Here is a 16,894-nt window from a genome sequence, read left to right as displayed (position 1 = left end):
GAATTATTTACCCAAGTTTGAGGCAGGAGATTCTAGACATAAGGATTACAGTGCCGTGTCCAGATTGAAACAAGATAGAGGGGCAGAGAAATCAGTATTTGAACAACACAAAGATAACCTTTATACAGTGCACACAAACATGCCTACAATCCCCCACTTCTTTCTGCCCAGCACAGGGCATGGGACAAGTCACCTTACCCATTTGGGCTTTAGTTTCCTTATCTATAAATGGCTGTTACGATGGTGTGCATCTACACTGATACATGTCACGGCGAATGACGACAGTATTCTGCTACAACTTTGTTCTGAGGGTCTGATGAAATACGACATAAGGAAGTACCTTTAAACCGTGAGACACTGAAGGGCCGTCACTTGGGCTAGTCATCGTGACATCACCACCCCACTGGCGTCCATCTCAAAGCCTAGGAATGAATCATGCTAATAAAAGCTAATGGTGCATGTTTACACGCACCAGGCTGTGTTTCAAGCACTTGCTCTGTACTGGCCCTTAATTCCCATGACAACCCAATGTTTATAGTCTTCATTCTACATGAGAAACAGAACCATGGAGAAAGTCAAGCTTTTCACCCAAGGTCATACAACACATGAGTGGCAGGGCTGGGATTTGAACTGAGGGAGTCCTCTTCAGAGCCCAGGGAGCTACCACCTACAGAACGGTTCACTTTCCTGATCTCCTCTGTTGTCCTATGCCTGTTCCCCACCACTGGCCTCATCTTGATCCCTCCAGAAGGAAACCTTTGACCTGTTCTACTGGCTAGAGTTCTGCTTTAGAACACGGGTTGGCCTACTTGGAGTTCGCTAGCTGCAGGGTCTCCACAGATGCTTCTGTTTGGGGATCCTGACACACTTCTTTCTTTGTGTAGCGCTTTCCCTCCCTCCCTCCCTCCCTCCCTCCCTCCCTCCCTCCCTCCCTCCCTCCCTCCTCACCCCCTCTTCCCTTCCTTGTGTGTAGTCTGTGACAGCTCATGTGTTTGCTTGGATGCTCTTGGAGCTAAAGCTTGATGCTGGAGAGCAGTCCTCAACTGTTCAGCTGTTGACCAGCAAGCTCCAGGACTCTGCGTGTCTCCAACCTCCAACTCCCCAGTACTGGAATATAGATGTGGGCCACCATACCCAGCATGCATGTGGGTGCTGGGGAATCTCATGCTTGCACAGCCAATGTTTTACCAGTTTAGCCATCTCTTTAGCCCCTATACCCCCTTTTTTTCTTTTGGTTTTTCAAAACAGGGTCTCACTATGTGGCCCTAGCTGTCCTGAAACTCACTCTGCAGACCCAGTCTGGCCTTGAACTCAGATCCGCCTGCCTCAGCCTCCTGAGTGCTGGGATCAAAAGTGCGCATGACCACCACCACCTACCTGAGTCTAACAATTTTAAACATGCCCTGGACATCTTCTGACTGGCTTGTCTTTAAGCTGGAGAGCCCATGTGTGTGTCTGCTCTGTCTTTATTTGATACTCTCTGTGCTCCCTCTCCCTCTCTCTCTCCGTCTCCCCCCCCCACCCCACACACTGTTTTCTTCCAGACATTTGTGTACAGTGGTCATGACTACACGTTCATTACTTTCTTTGCATAAGATTAATTGTTTTGTGAGTGTGTGACAGTGTCTCCGGGAAAGAAGTCTTGCCTTCACTCAGAGTATTCTTCTTTTCACAGTTTTTGCAGAAAAAAGTCAGGAACGGGTCGGGAATTTCTATGTTTCTTCAGAGAGCATCAGGAAAGGTAAGCCAGGGCATGTCCTCAACTCTCTGCATACAAGTTGAACTTCCAGGAGGGCTCCTGGAACAAGCGCGGTCAAGCGTGGCATTCACAGGGGAAGATCCAAGTAGTAGCTCGGGGTGATGCCTCAGACTCCCTTACTGAAGGTGAAGGAAGGGGGGAGAGGCTAGGGTACCCTAGATTGTTGCAGAAACCGACCCCACAGAGAGCACTAATAGACAGGAATCCTTATAGAGCGGGGGTTGAGGCTGGTGCCAACGGCATGACAGTAGGCATAGCTCTGTGGTCACCTGTGTGTGGCACAGCCCTCTTGAACTACATGCTGCCCTCGGCTTTACCAGCGCCACCTTGCTTTGTGTGAACTTTGATCAAAGTTACCCCCTTGTAACAACCGGGGTGTCCAGCTTTCCCTAAGACCTTTTAAGGGAATCTGAAAGGCCGTAAGGACTGCTGGCAACCATTGATTAGTTTCCCGATGCTTGGCATAGACATTCTGCATTACCCACTTACAACTGCTTGGAAAACAGCCCCAGTGCGGGGTAAGCGTGTGAAGAGATTCCTCAAAGGCTGGTCACAGGGGAAATCTGGAACACACTCCGTGGACTGAGATATAGGATGTCAAGTTGTCCTCACGTGTCCCAGTGGCTCAATTTGCAAGTAATTTGGGTTGCGGCCTGGAGAGGGGACGGGTGGCCTCCAACCTCTGATGTGGAAAGATGTCCTTTAATCGTGATGAAGTAGAGGTTGGCACAGAACAGCCCAAGGACAACTTGCCGGCATTAAACCTAGTTAATTGCAGCAGTGCCATCGGACCAAGGCGGCAATCTCATTGGCATTTTGTGCCCATCGGCTCAGAGAGAGGACTGGGAGAGGCTACCAGGCTGGACTCTTCCTGAGTACTTTTCTGTTCTATGAGGGGCTTTATGTCTAGAGCATCAGTTCTCAGATAGAGAGAGCATTTTGCTCTCCCCCCCCCCCCCAGAGGATGCTTAGCAACAATCGGGGACATTTTGGGTTGCTGAATCCAAGAAAGGTCATCCAATAGGTGGTTGCCGGAGACGCTGCCCATCACTCCTAATGCACAGAATGAGACCCCACGATACAAAGTGCTGATCCAGCCCAAAATATCAGCAGTCTCTGGGTGAAGAAACACCACCTTAGATGCCTTCGCAGACAAAGGTCTGTGTGTTCAGCGGACAGCGCCCCTCCCATCCGTGTTGTGGCTTTATCTGCTTGAACGCAATAGGCTTTGAAATTATCAGAGACTCTCCCACCCTGGTCCCCTGTCTCCCCTCCCTCTCTTTGTTCCATATGTCGTTGTTTCTTCTGGGCACGGCAGACCCAGAAGCCTGGAGTCTTTGCCCACCATTTTTTTTATCTGCCATTCTTACCAGAGCCGCTTGTGAGGCCATGGAGGGACAGGCCCCCATCGAGCATCTACGACCCATTTGCCGGGATGAAGACGCCGGGCCAGCGGCAGCTCATCACCCTGCAGGAGCAGGTGAAGCTGGGCATCGTCAACGTGGACGAGGCTGTGCTGCACTTCAAAGAGTGGCAGCTCAATCAGAAGAAGCGGTCCGAGTCCTTTCGCTTCCAGCAGGTAGTGCGCTGTGCCACTGTGGAGTCCCTCCACACCCCACCCCCAACAACACCCCACCCCCAACAATGGACGAGGCAGCTGAAGCTGTCATCTATGACATTGGAAGTGGACGGGGGAACCTGTGAACACTGGGTATCCTTGTTAGTGGCTGGGCCTTGTGTGAAACCCTGGCTAACTCTCTGTCTCTGTCTCTGTCTCTGTCTCTCCTCTCTCTCTCTCTCTCTCTCTCTCTCTCTCTCTCTCTCTCTCTCACACACACACACACACACACACACACACACACACGCTCGCACATCTCTCTAGCCACTTTGTAAATACAAAAGCAAAGATCTATAAGACGCAGAACACACCACCCCAAGGCGGCCCTCTGGAAGGGCTCATGAGAGAGGACTGGGGTTCACAGCAGAGTCTTGCTTCACCTGTTTGGTCTGAAGATGGTTGTTGTTTTGAGACGGTTTTTACTGTACCGTCTTAGCTGATCTGGAACTCTCTGTGTAGACCAGGCTGGTCTCAGATGTGTAGAGACCCACCTGCTTCTGCCTCTGCAGTGCTGGGATTCCGTGCACGTGCCACCAAGCTGGTTCAGGGATTTTTATGAGAAAATGAGCCAACTTCATAGGCACACACACATTTATTTATTATTACTTTGATATATTCGTATTAAAAGAGAGGAAATCGGGCCATGAGAGATAGAGGGACTTATTCATGTCCACTTCTCTAGTGGATGACAAGGTCTCACCAGTGGTGTATTCCAGTTCCTGGTGTCCCTACTTGACTTGACAGCTACCGAGGGGCGGTGGCGTCTGACCCTGTGAGGGGAGCTGTGCCTTGGGGGACGGCTAAGATGTTGAGGAGGAAGGAGCAGAAGACAGCCTTGGTTGAGCTCTGATAGTTGCACAGCAGATACTGTGCTAAAAGCTTGGCTGGATGGTTCTCTGTTTTTCAGGAAGCTGAGGCTCAGATTGGAGAAGAGCCACTCAGATGCAGACTCCGGCTGGCTCAAGAGTCTACGCTCCCCTCCCTACACCTCTACCACCCCCATGTCCTAACTCTGCCAGCTTCTGTTTTTAACTCAAGGACCCTCTTTCCCAGTGCCTCCCCTCTTTAGGGGGTCTTAAGGGTGGTGGCCCCCTGTGATGTTAAACACAGGGCTCTGGGCCCCTTTCACTTAGGAGCCCTAGAACAGCTGCCATCTTGGGCATTTATTCACAAATAATAAGTCTCTCAGAGTCCTTATTTCAAGACCTGGGGCACAGGTGGAAAAGCCGGAAGTTACAGCGCAGAGTAGCCGCCAGCTTTCTCCCCATAGCTATGCTACAGTAGCTTCTTCCATGCACACTAACTTGCTCAGAGTTCCTAGCACATGCTGGGGTTCATGTTCATAGTAGAAAACACCAGTCAATGGAAGTACATGTAAGCCTATACCTGACAGCCTCCCCTGCCCAGGGCCACAATCCTGGGCTAGCCACTTTCTTTCTCCTCTGCTTCTGTCTGTTCCTCCGTCTCTTTCACCCCTGCCCCTTGTGAGTAGACGCTGCCTAGGCTCTCTCTCTAGCTCTTTCTTTGTGCAGATAACTTTTGTCCACTTCTAAAATTGAGGCCATTAGCTGGAAATGTTCTCCTGAGGTGCACTAGACCTGAGGCTTGCTTGGCCAAGTAGCCTCCTTTCTGTTTATCTTTCAAGACCCTAGACAGACTTTGGAGTTCTCCCACTGATATATAGTAGATGGAGATCTCGCCTACATCTATGGTGGTTTTCCTTTCTGTCTGTCCACTCCTCTAGCCATGCCCCACTGTTGGCCGGCTACCTGCATCAGGCCAACTGGAGGTTATAACTGGTGCCCATTGTAGGGTTATTGTGGTTCCAAGTCTGCTCAACCACGGGGCTTGGCCTCTCAAGGAGGCAGGATGCAGGAAGTTTGACAGCACTTACCCCACACCGCCACTGGGCTGGTGTCAGGAAGCTGTGGGACACTGCTCCAGGGGTGGGGAAGCACAGTCTGAGCACTGGACACAGCTGGAGCTGGCCTGGGGGTCCCTGGCCTGCAAGGAGGCTGGGGCCATCTGGTTGTCAGGCTCTTGGGCATCCAGGCACCTCTGGGATGCTCTGTAAGAGCAGAGAATGGAATGGAGGCCTACAGGCTGGATCTAGCCCGGGGCAGAGGGGAGGAAAGAGGGGAGCTCTGGCTGATCCCGCAGGTGGGGAAGTCTTTGGCTTGGTGGTGGTGGATTTGGTTTGTTGGTGGTCACTGCCTGGAGCTTAGGGAGGCTTTCTTCGGAGATTAGAGGACAGCTCTGTAAGCGAAGGCCTTTTCTGTGGCTCCCCACAGCGGATCCTGTGGTTTTAAGGTGTTTATTGTCTGGTGGAAAGTGGATGAGTAAACCTGTACCCCACTTCTCAGAGTGGGCCTGAGATTAAATATCTTTTGCAGGGAGGAGTGTCTGGGAAGGAAAGCTTCATTGGCTAAGCCTCCAGGCCTTTAGGTTCCTCATTATAATGGAGATCTGTCTTTAGCCTCCGAGTTGGTCTACTACCTGTGGAGGGGCTTATGGCGTTGCCCTTATGTGACTGATGGCCACAAATCTATGGGGGGCTGCGGGCTAGTGACAGGCCTGGTTTCCTAGGAGTCAGGAGAAACACCTGCCGTCCCTTTCAGGGTCATAGGGGCTTCAGACCTCCTTAACCGGGAACCAGGGTGCCTTTCACGGTCCCACAGCCAACCACTTGGCCACTAGATGGGTCTCCTTGCCTCTATCTCTTCCACCCCCGGGCCATCAGAGCATTATGATGACCGTCTTATGACATTCCTTATTTCCCTAATGCTTTCTGGACCAGGTTCAGTGTCTTTAGCCCACAGCTGCTGACCCACCAGCCCTTCCATTCTGGCTTCCTGTGGCTCTCTCAGAACCACCTGCTACTCCAATCAGACTGTTTATACATTTCCCCAGGGTGCTGAATGCTTACCTTCCCCGGGATGCCCCGGCCACTGCTGCTGTGCACCGGCTTAAGTTAGAAACTAATGTTAACCTTCATGTATCCAATCAACATTTATTGAATGACTCAAGTGGACCAAACGATTGAATTATAGAAAGATCCATAAACCTCGTCTTTGGAAAGTCTATGGTGTCCTTGAAGAGGCAGGGTATCCATGCATACCTTGCTTACACTATATGCAAAGCAGTGTAGCCCAGGAGGTTGGCATGGACAGGACTAAGGGCTGGGGCCGTCTGGGGAAGGCTTCAGAGAGGTAGCCTGGACCCAGACCTGGGACAGGTTTATAGAATTATGGCCCCTTGAGGTTAGAGGACTAAGGAGAGAGCACAGTCAGACACAGGAGCCAACTTGAGTCTGTGAACATGTCAGGGTGGGGTTACTTATGAGGTATGGGTGGAGGAAGGCAGTGGGTTCTAAGGCTGAGAATGGGATGAGGCATCTGAGAGCAGACTCTACTATAGAAAAAAAATGGCGCACTTCAGGCACAATTTACCAGACTTGAGTTTCTCTGGGGGCCATCTTGAAAGACATGATTGTAGTGTCCTGTCGTCCGTAGAGACCATTAAAATAAGAATGGAGTCCCAACGTCCAAAGGGTGTCATTCTGCTGTATACTCAGACAACAAATAAATTATTTTCCAGGAAAACCTTAAAAGACTGAGAGACAGCATCACCCGAAGACAGAGAGAGAAGCAGAAGTCAGGAAAGCATGCAGGTAGGTGGCTTTTCAGTGTGCTCCATCACTGGGGGACGTCACCTCACTAGGGGTTGTCATTGCTGCCGTCCCCGACTCTCCCTTCTGCTGTGGCCTGAGTGGGCAGGCTGCCTGCCCAGCACCTGTTTGCAGATCCAGGTCCTTCACTAGACGGGAGATCCGTGGAGACGATGGTTTTGTCTTGTCCCTTCTATAAGTGCTTAGTACTGGGAAAGCACGCCCCCTCCCGTGAGAGAATGAATGGACAGAGACCCCTCTCACCCAAAGAGGATGGTTCCATCTTCTCTCTTGCCTCCATCTTGGCACTTAAGAGAATGTGGGTGCCAACAGAGCAGAGCAGAGAAAGCCCCACTCTCCTGAGAGTGGGCAATCTTTATCATGAGTGTCCAGGGACCCACTGTGTGACCGACAGGAGGGCCATACACTGATACATACACTATGAACTGGATCTTCTGTCTCCTCCAAACCTCCCACCACACCAGTCATGTGACACCACTCGTCACAAGGACAAAGAGCCTTTGGTAGGTCGGACCTCTGGGCTTGACTTTGGCAAGAGGAGTCCCTTACATAAAGAACTAAGCAAAACCCAGGCCTCCTTGTGTGTTCAGCTGTCGACGGGTGACTTCCCATGAGCCTGGACATTCCAACAGGCCTCTTGCCTAGGCCCTTCCTTCATGCCTGCATTCTTAGAACGGGGCTGTGGGCCAGTCCAGCAGCCCCTTTTCTGAGGAGACTCTGGGCCGTTGTAGACTTCTGTATTCTGTCTTGTCAGGACACCTGGAGGGCAGGCTTGTTGTCCCAGCCATGTCCCTCTACTGCCCAATCGCTGTTACTTCATTTCCTCACTCCTAGGACTCTGAATCCAATGTGCAGCCCAAGCGTGGCTCTTTCCCCTGTGCCATGGCTACTGCCAAACCACCGCCATCTTTTGGCGGAACTAGTACAGCAGTTTCCGGACTCTCCACCCTGGTGTACTCTCATTCCTCTGCAGTTCATCCTCCAGCCTCCAGCCACTGTCCTTTTATAGAATGTCATATGGCTGGGTGTAATGGCAAATCACTTTCATCCTAGTTCTTTGAAGCAGAAACGGACAGTTATTATCTGTGAGTTTGAGGCTAGCTTGTTTACACAATGTGACCCTATCACAAAAATTTAATTAATAATGGTAATGATGATGATGATGATGATGAGCACCAGGGGCTAGAAAAATGGCTCAGTGGTTAAAAGTTTGTATTGCTCCCTTAGAAGACCTGAGTTTGGGTTCCAGCAGTCAAATTGGGTCATTCTTGCCATGTTAACTCCAACTCCAAGGGGTCCACTGCCCTCTTCTGGCCACCATGGGGAACTGCAGTCATGTACACATTACCCTTACAGACACATAATTAAAAATAACAGTAATAAACAAAAAATTAAATGTTGGAGTGTGCCACACTCTTCTCTAAGTACTCCAGGGGCTCTTGTCCCACTCAGAGGAAAGGGATGCTCTCTGCTTTGGCCTCCAAGGTCTCACATTATGTGACCTCTGTACTCAATCTCCACGATGCTTTGGTCTGAGCATTAATAACTCCCTCATATTGCTCTAACAGGCAAGCACAAGTCTTCCTTAAGGCCTTTGCACTTGACATTGCCCTCCACAACTCAGCTTACTGGTACCATTTCTTCCACCAAAGAGGCTTCTCTGCCATTTGTTCAGATGAGCCCTTATGCCTTGCTTCCTGGTCTCTGTAGCATGGACCAGGACTTTCCTTAGTCTTCTGTTCTGTTCTAGTCATGGTCCAGCATCCTCCCTCCTTTCCTCCATAAGTTCCAAGATGGTGGGAACATGCATGTTTTGCACCCTGCTGACTCCTGAGTCTGCAGTACAGTCTGGATGGTGCTTAGGAATTCTCTGTTGGAATTAAGGGTTTCTGTCAAATGTCTGCTGACAGCAGTCACTCCACAGTCACCAAGTATCAGCATCTAGCTCGAGAAGAAACCCAGGCTTCTCTGTGTGTGTGATCCACTGGTTTCTGAGTTAGTTGTCCTTTTACGCATGCAGGTGTGCTTTTCCCATAATGCCTAGCACGGTGAGAATATTAATGATTTTGAGTAGGTCAGGAAGAGGGCTCAGGGAGATCACCATAGCACTTCTCTTTAAACGTATAACCCTCTCCCTGGGGCAGGGAGTAGGGGCTCAGCGTGTCTGGCTCCCTGGTAGAGAGGAGGAGAGAGCTGACAGCAGAAAGTCATGTTCACAGTATGCAATCACGTAAGTTCTAGGTGGGAAGGACTGAAGGGCTTTCTAAAAGTAGAGCACATGCCCGCCAAGACAGAAACACTGATGAAATGAGCTGCGTCAAGCTTTTTAGCACAGACCACATTGTGGTCGATAACCCCAGTGTGTGTGCGAAGGCCGGGAGGGGACAGCAGGAGACTCACACGCACTCAGGGGTCACGAACTGAGACTTCTGGGCCTCCTTATAGCTGTCTTCCCGTGGGCTCCGTCTGTCATAAAGGAAGAACAGTCTGAGCACTGTGGCAGACACCTACGTACCAGTACTTGGAAGGTTAAATCAGGAGGACCACAAGTTCTGGACCATCCTGGGCTACATTGTAGGACCCCACAAAGTTCACCCAAGGCTCAGGCTCTGAATAACGACCTCTCTCCACTTGCATCTATCGTCTAAATTAGAATGATCGATGTGTAAAATCTCCAAAGAAGCACAGTCAACTTCCCTCCCCTCTCTCCAGATCCTCTGACACGGGAATTTTTGCTTTGGAGAAAGATAGTTATTTTTACTGTTTTTAGTCAGTGACTATAATTAGTGCTGTGCCTATTAAAAGATTAAACTATTTATATTTGGACACTGCTAGTTAACTTCCATTACTGTAACAAATGATGGAGACAATCAACTTATAAATAAAAAAGGCTTGGGGCCACCGGCATGGCTCAGCGGATGAAAGGCCCTTGCTGCTAAGTCTGGTGACCCAAGTTTGGTCCTCAGAGCTCACATGATGGGAGGAGAGAACCAACTCTCTCAGGTCGTCTTCTGAAGTCCGCTGTTATACCATGGTGTACACATCTAGTCTCCCCGTCCCCCAAACAAAATGCAGGGTTTTTTTTTTTTAAAGAAAAGAAAAACAGGCCGATTTTGTTTTATAGTTTTGTAGCTTTGGGTCTGTGATTGGTTATGCTGTGACCTGGGGGTGAGGCTATACATCAGAGACTGTGCAGAGAGCCTAGAGAAACAAAATTCCCTCGCAGCTGGTGTGATGGTTTGTATGTGCTTAGCCCAGGGAGTGGCACTATTAGAAAGTGTGGCCCGGTCGCAGTAGGTGTGTCACTGTGAGTGTGGGCTTTAAGACCCTCATCCTAGCTGCTTGGAAGCCAGTATTCTGCTAGCAGCCTTCAGATGAAGATATAGAACTCTCAGCTCCTCCTGCACCATGCCTGCCTAGATGCTGCCATGCTCCCACCTTGATGATAATGGACTGAACCTCTGAACCTGTAAGCCAGCCCCAATTAAATGCCCTTATAAGAGTTGCCTTGGTCATGGTTTCTGTTCACAACAGCAAAACCCTAACAAATACAGCCAAAAAGGAGTCAGAAAGGGGGACAAACAGAAGGGGGCCTCACTGTCTTTTTCAAGGGCAGCCTCCAATAATTTAAAGTCTTCTTCTTGGCCCCACCTCTTAAAGTTTCCTCCACCTCCCAATAACACCCTTTGGGGTGGAAAGATGGCTCCTGGTTAAGCGCACTTGCTGTTCTCACCCAGGACCCAGAGGGTTCCCAGCACCAGTATGATAGCTCACAATTATTTGTAACTCTGGTTCTACGAGAGCTGGTGCCCTATCATGGCCAGGAACACCAGGCTCTGGGTATCAGAAGTTGGACTCTGTCCTTTGGGGTGAGGCAGGAGATATCAGGGCACCTGGCAAAGAAAAGGCATCATTGATGGTTGAGCAGATACGACTCATTAAACTGTGAACTTTAATTAGAAGTTTGCATACTGTCTTGCAAAGCTCTAGTCTATGGGTTTCCACTGTGCACTCCGTGTGGGTCTCAGGACCTCTGTATGTATACTCACGGGCCACTGGCAGGAAGAACTCTGTGCACCCAAACCACTGAAAACCATTGGCACACCTCTCATCGACCAATAAGAACTTTGGGGTTGGTGAGTGGCACCTCCCTCAGTGTGACGTTTTCTAAGGAATGTAGCTCATTCTAACCCCAGACTGACTCAGATTTGGAAACTCCAGTTGCCATAGAAAATAACAAGTATTACCGTTTTTCTTTAATTCGGGTTGGTATGCCTCTAGGGTCCTAGCAAGTGGATCCTCCAGCCATGGTCTTCAGCCCCAGGGAGTGGCTTTGCTCTTTGTAGTGTATAGAGTTAATGGCACAGAAAATCAGCTGTGCGGGTGTAGCTTGTTGACACTGTGGCCCCACGGGGAAGATAGCCGATATTTGTGTTTCAGGTGTGTCCTGGAAGGCAGAGCCAGCTGAGGTCCAGGAAACCGGGTTCTTCTCCTGGCCTTATTGGCTGAATCACTTCCATATCTAGGGCCATTCCTTTACCCAGCATGCAGTTTAGTTCTCTCATTGGATTATGATCCCCCGTGGAATAGAAAAGTCCCAAAGGGAAATAATAACATACACGAATAACATACACGAATGCACTTCAGGAAAGCCATTAACACACACAGGGAAGTTATTCCTGATACTGTGCCTTCAGGCAAAGCGTGGCAGTGTTTTAGAAACATTTAGCCAGTCCCTGAGTTTTGAACCATTGGCCTCTGGTCCTTTTCTTCCTCTGTGTTTTTATTCTTCCTCGTAGAACTGGTGGGGAATTCACCACTGTGAAATTAATTAATCAGACTGGAAAGCTTAAGAAGGTCATAAAGTGACATTAAAAAAAAAAGACAGATAGAAACTGAGAAGGAAAGGAAAGAATGGCTTATCCACATGGGCTCTGAGACTTGAGGCTCACCCGTGGGATCATGCTTTAGCCCTACTCTGTGCCTAGGGCAATGAGCATGGAAAAGGGCTCCTCCTGCCATGGAACCAAAGAGCCTGGGACATGAACAACACTCCCCATTCCGCAAAGGACTGGGGAGCCAGCTATCACTAGGGCCCCATCTACTGCTAGAACCACCTTAGAATGAGGAAGGGCGGGGCCCATGAAGACCAGTAATGCACACTTGGGATGCTCTTGCCTGTCATTCCTGCATCCGGACCACACAACCTTTGTGGTGTTTTTCCGTAGGGCACTGGTCCATTCAGTAGCTTTCTTGGCGGGTCTCTGGCTTTGGCAAAGAAGGGTTGCTTTGGAGCTTCCTATCGCACTTGCTCCCTGGAAGAACAGAAGTGGCGAGGAGAGGCGGTGTCCCAAAGCATCCCCCTCTTTTACCCTTGTTCCCATGGTTTCCCTTATCTGCCTCACACTCACTCATTGGGTAGGAAGCTGGTGGCACACCAGATAGCTCACTCTGTCCACTGGCACAAGTTATTTATGCTCCCAGGCCTAACGGCAAACCTCTGGCAGTGCCCAGCCTTGAGGAGGTCAGGTCGACATGGAGCTGGGTAAGGACTGTGAGCTTTTACCATGAATGAACCTCAGAAGTCACTGTCTCCTCCTCATGGAGGACTTCGGCCACAAACGCTCAGGGCTACCATAGGTGCCCATCCCACACCCCCCTCATCTGCCATCCCTAATAAATTCAAGGAACAAGAAGTCCCTGACCATGGGAGTGGGAAGCAGCCTGGACTCCAGTGCCAGGGCTCGCATCTCAGTTTGGCACGTCCCCCCGGACAACATTACTCTTCTTCCGTTGCTTCTGGGGACGATAGCAACAGTGCGAGTTCCTTGCGTTTTATGAGGGTCCGACGAACTAAGAAGATGGGGCTGTTAAAATTATCCTGGTGCACAGAATGGTCTATGGCCGTCAGGGCTGCTCAATGAGTACAAGAGACATTTGGCAAAGGCAGCCAGCCTGAACCTCAATCTTTCTTCTGATTCCAGACCTGGAGATCACAGTTCCAATCCGACATTCGCAGCACCTGCCAGGGAAGGTGGAGTTCGGTGTGTATGAGAGCGGGCCCAGGAAGAGCGTCTTCCCAGCCAGGACAGAGCTGAGACGCGGAGACTGGAAAACAGACAGCACATCCAGCACAGCAAGTAAGCAGCAAGTCAGGGGTGCCCTCCCTCCTGCAGCAAAAGCCAGGGAGGGGTACCCTGCCTCCTGCGCTCCAGCTGTCACCGGCTGGCCTTGCCAACACTCTCAGGAGCCCAAGACCTCACCTGGGACCTGATTTGGTTTTGAGAGGTGTGGAGTATGTGGACCAGTTGGTCTGAGGCATTTGCCCAGTCGTGTGGTAATTTATAAGTAGCAAAACCCAGTGATTGTCAGCAGAGGTGGGAAGATGCAGCCCAGCATTGCTTTATAATACTTCATTTGTTTTGTTTTGTTTTGTTTTGTTTTGTTTTGTTTTGTTTTGTTTTTTGTGGCAGGCTTTCTCTGTGTAGTTCTTGCTATCCAGAAACTCACTCTGTACATCAGGCTGGAGTTCCACCTGCTTCTGCTGGGATTAAAGGCATGTGCCACCAGCCTGTTTTATAATAATTCTTCATGTTCAAATTTGTGCATTTGCCAAAAGTGAATTGTCTTCCTCGATTCCTTAATGGCCACGAACCTCTGTAAGATAGACTCATGACCTCTTTTGGCTGAGGAGGAATTGTTCAGGCTTAGCCCCTTGTCCCAGGTTGGCTATGGGCTGGGCTGGGATTTGAACTCACTCTAGAGCTAAGTCAGGAAACTTCACCCCCTGTTCCGGCTTCTTTCCCAGCTGTGCTAAGGTGAAGCCAAGGGGACTTCATCAGAACTATAGACAACAATAGACTCAAATTTGAGAACTGCAATGTCTGCACAGGCAGCTCAGGGTCTAATTGGGACACATCTTCATTTTTGGTGAAGAAGCATGAATAGGAGTCTGATTGTGGCAGACGCTGCCTGTCGTGCAGGCCTCAGGGACGGCACTCTGTCTCTCTATGCAGAGCTGCGTCTGCTGAAGTGCTGGCCTCACTAGCAGTGTAGGCTGAGTTTCTTGTCTGTACTGTGCTTCATGGTTCTCAAAACAACCAAAAACATGACAAAAGAGATAGAAGCATACACACTCCCGGACTCGGGTCTCCTCAGAAGTGAGGCAGTGAGTCCACCAGTGAATGCAGGGTAAAGGGTCGGCGCTCCAAGCTGGTAGAGATCTCTCTGGTTACACCACAGCCTTCTTGAGAATTTCCTGTGTGTCCCGGATCTGTTACCCAGAAAAACCTACCTGCCTGGACCCCTCCACACACAAATCACACCCACGCACGTATCCCCAAACACCTATGTACGAACACACATACAATTTTGCTCACCCAAGGACACAGGTTAGGACTCTTTACTATATAGATGGGCCGTTTGTGACCCAGAGAGGGTCACAAAGCACTTTGCTGAAGGTTAATCAGCCAGAGACTAGCAAAGGTGACAGTAGAACCCAGCTTGTTCTTGTCAGTTAATATTCCTCACACCTTGACCGTGGCAACAGACCCAAAGGCCGTCATGTGGCTACATGGGAATGTAGAACTGGACAAGAAGAAAGCCTTCTCACACATAATGAGGGCAATAATGTGTACCCAAAGACTACCTCTGCCAAAGGGTGTGTGTGTATGTGTGTGTGTGTGTGTATGTGTGTGCGTGTTCATGTGTGTGTGTGTGTGTGTGTGTGTGTGTGTGTGTGTGTGTGTTGCCGCGGTTGCGAGGTTGTTCTCAATGTGTGCTTTACTTTGGGGCAGCCTACACTGAGGACAGGGTGGACCAAGTAAGGTGTTGCCCAGAAATAGCTAGCTCGTAGGACTAGGAAACACTATTTCATGCCAGACTTACACTCTTCATTGTGGCTACAGATCAGACTTGTTCTTGCTCCAGTTTCTGCTATGTAACAAACCATGACAAAACTTAATTGCTTGAAATGTAGCCATTTATTTACACCTCATCCCATAACCTGGGCACAGCTCAGAAGGGATGGCTTGCGTCTTCTCGGTGTTCAATGAGCAGGAGTCACGTGGATGACCGCATTCAGCTGGGGCCTCCAGGATGGCCTGGTGTCCTCCAAGGCCTCACTCCATATGACCTTTAACTCAACAGCGCAAACATCTTACATGGAAACAGAGTCAAGGAAGAGAGGACAAGCCCACTGTGCAAGAGCTTGCCCGGTTTTGGCTTTGTCACGCTTGCTAATATTCTATTGGCTAAAGCAGGTCTGAGTCTGGAGTGAGTGGAGGGCACCCGAAGGTATAGATGCTGTGGAGAAGGGGGTCTCTAAAGGTTGATAAACTGCCTTAAAATTAAAAATGATAGGCATAGCTGCTTCCCTAAATCACACAATTGCTATTTGCCTGCCCCATGACAGGCATGTCCCTGTCTGACCCAGTTCACCCAAGACAGTGAAACTGGCATCTCCTGGATAACAATTAGGGCTTAGAAAACAGGTCTTGAGTTTTCTGGCAAGCGAACAGAGGGAGTCAGATCCAGATCTAACCGTGCTTTTACCCAGGGAAGCTCCGCCTTCCAAATAGAATGAGTTCCTTGGCAGGGAGGGAGAGTGGGAGGGTGGGTTGCGGGGAGGGAGGGAGGATGGGGGGGAGGGGCGGGGGGAGTCAGGCACCAAGCCACCAGCTGCCCTCTACTCTGGAGTCACACCCTGTGAGCACCAGTTTGTTTTTTTTTTTTAAGATTGATTGATTGATTGATTATATATGTACATTGTAGCTGTCTTCAGACACACCGGAAGAGGGCATCAGATCTCATTACAGATGGTTGTGAGCCACCATGTGTGGTTGCTAGGAATTGAACTCAGGACCTCTGGAAAGAACAGTTCAGTGCTCTTGACCGCTGAGCCATCTCTCCAGCCCGCTCACCACTATTTTTATTATGGCACAGCTGTCATCTCTTGGGACCCACAGAAAGACAGTTGCAGGTCAAACCGGTTATAACTAAGTAATTAAGCTCCAGTAATTAGGGTTATGTTTAGAGAACAAAAGCCCGATTGTGGGACAGCTGTTAGCCTTGTGGATTATCTGGCCCCGAGGTTATATTATAACTGGTCCCTTTTTCCTCTCACTTTATTCATCTGCTGGAGACAGAAAGATGAAAGGAGCCTGTCTTTAGGGGCTCCTGATGGAGGGAACCACAAGAATAGCATGAGTTAGATGCTGACCCTTCTCTGATGACAGTGACATGGTACTGCCTCCCTCCCCCAACGTAAGAGCAGAGTCTGGGGATCAAGACCAGGGATTGCTTACCAACAGCAGCCAAGGGAGCCCTGGGTCAGCCATGAGCCCAGAGGGAAGACAACATCAGGGGGCCCAGGTTTAGAGCCAGACATTGTGGTTGTAGGTTTAGGAATGCCAAGGGAAGGGGGAGTAGGAGCTGATGGTGTGAATTTCCAGTCATGGAGCCAGTGCCTGTGACTGGTTTACTTCTTGCTGACTCGTCAACTTCAGAACATCGTTTGGTTTGCTGTGGAGCCGAGGAGGGACAGCATCCGATGACATGTGGAGGCTCAGACGTGGAGACCCAGGGCTCAGGGATTGTTTCTAGATGGGGCACCTAGAGAGTATCTGAGAGCATTTAACCCCAACATGGTGGTTGTGTTCTACATAGCAAGATCTAGGTCAGCCACAGCACAGCTGGGTCATGAGACTCAGTCTCAGAACACAAACTCAAATTTTACAATTCGCTTTCTTAGTTCTACCTGCATTATTACACAAGCCGGCATATTGACTAATACACATTTCCACGAAGCTCTACGGGGGTAATGCGATTT

The 16,894-nt window shown here is 49.8% G+C and overlaps 1 protein-coding gene across 9 annotated transcripts in view; it reads left to right on the top strand.

The window, feature by feature from the left end:
- Nucleotides 1-16,894, top strand: part of Pik3ap1 (phosphoinositide-3-kinase adaptor protein 1) — a 154,102-nt gene that overhangs the window by 123,743 nt on the left and 13,465 nt on the right. For 8 of the 9 annotated variants that reach the window (NM_001398791.2, XM_087551242.1, XM_087551226.1 and 5 more), the window contains 4 exon segments: nt 1,676-1,741; nt 3,133-3,338; nt 6,975-7,047; nt 13,050-13,205. In NM_001398791.2, the coding sequence (NP_001385720.1) occupies nt 1,676-1,741; nt 3,133-3,338; nt 6,975-7,047; nt 13,050-13,205 (501 nt within the window). 9 annotated transcript variants of the gene reach the window in all.

Source organism: Rattus norvegicus, chromosome 1 (genome assembly GCF_021556685.1).
Source record: "Rattus norvegicus strain SHRSP/BbbUtx chromosome 1, alternate assembly SHRSP_T2T, whole genome shotgun sequence".
NCBI lineage: Eukaryota > Metazoa > Chordata > Mammalia > Rodentia > Muridae > Rattus > Rattus norvegicus.
The sequence above is the reverse complement of the archived record's forward strand: the minus strand, read 5'-3'. Positions and strand labels throughout refer to the sequence as shown.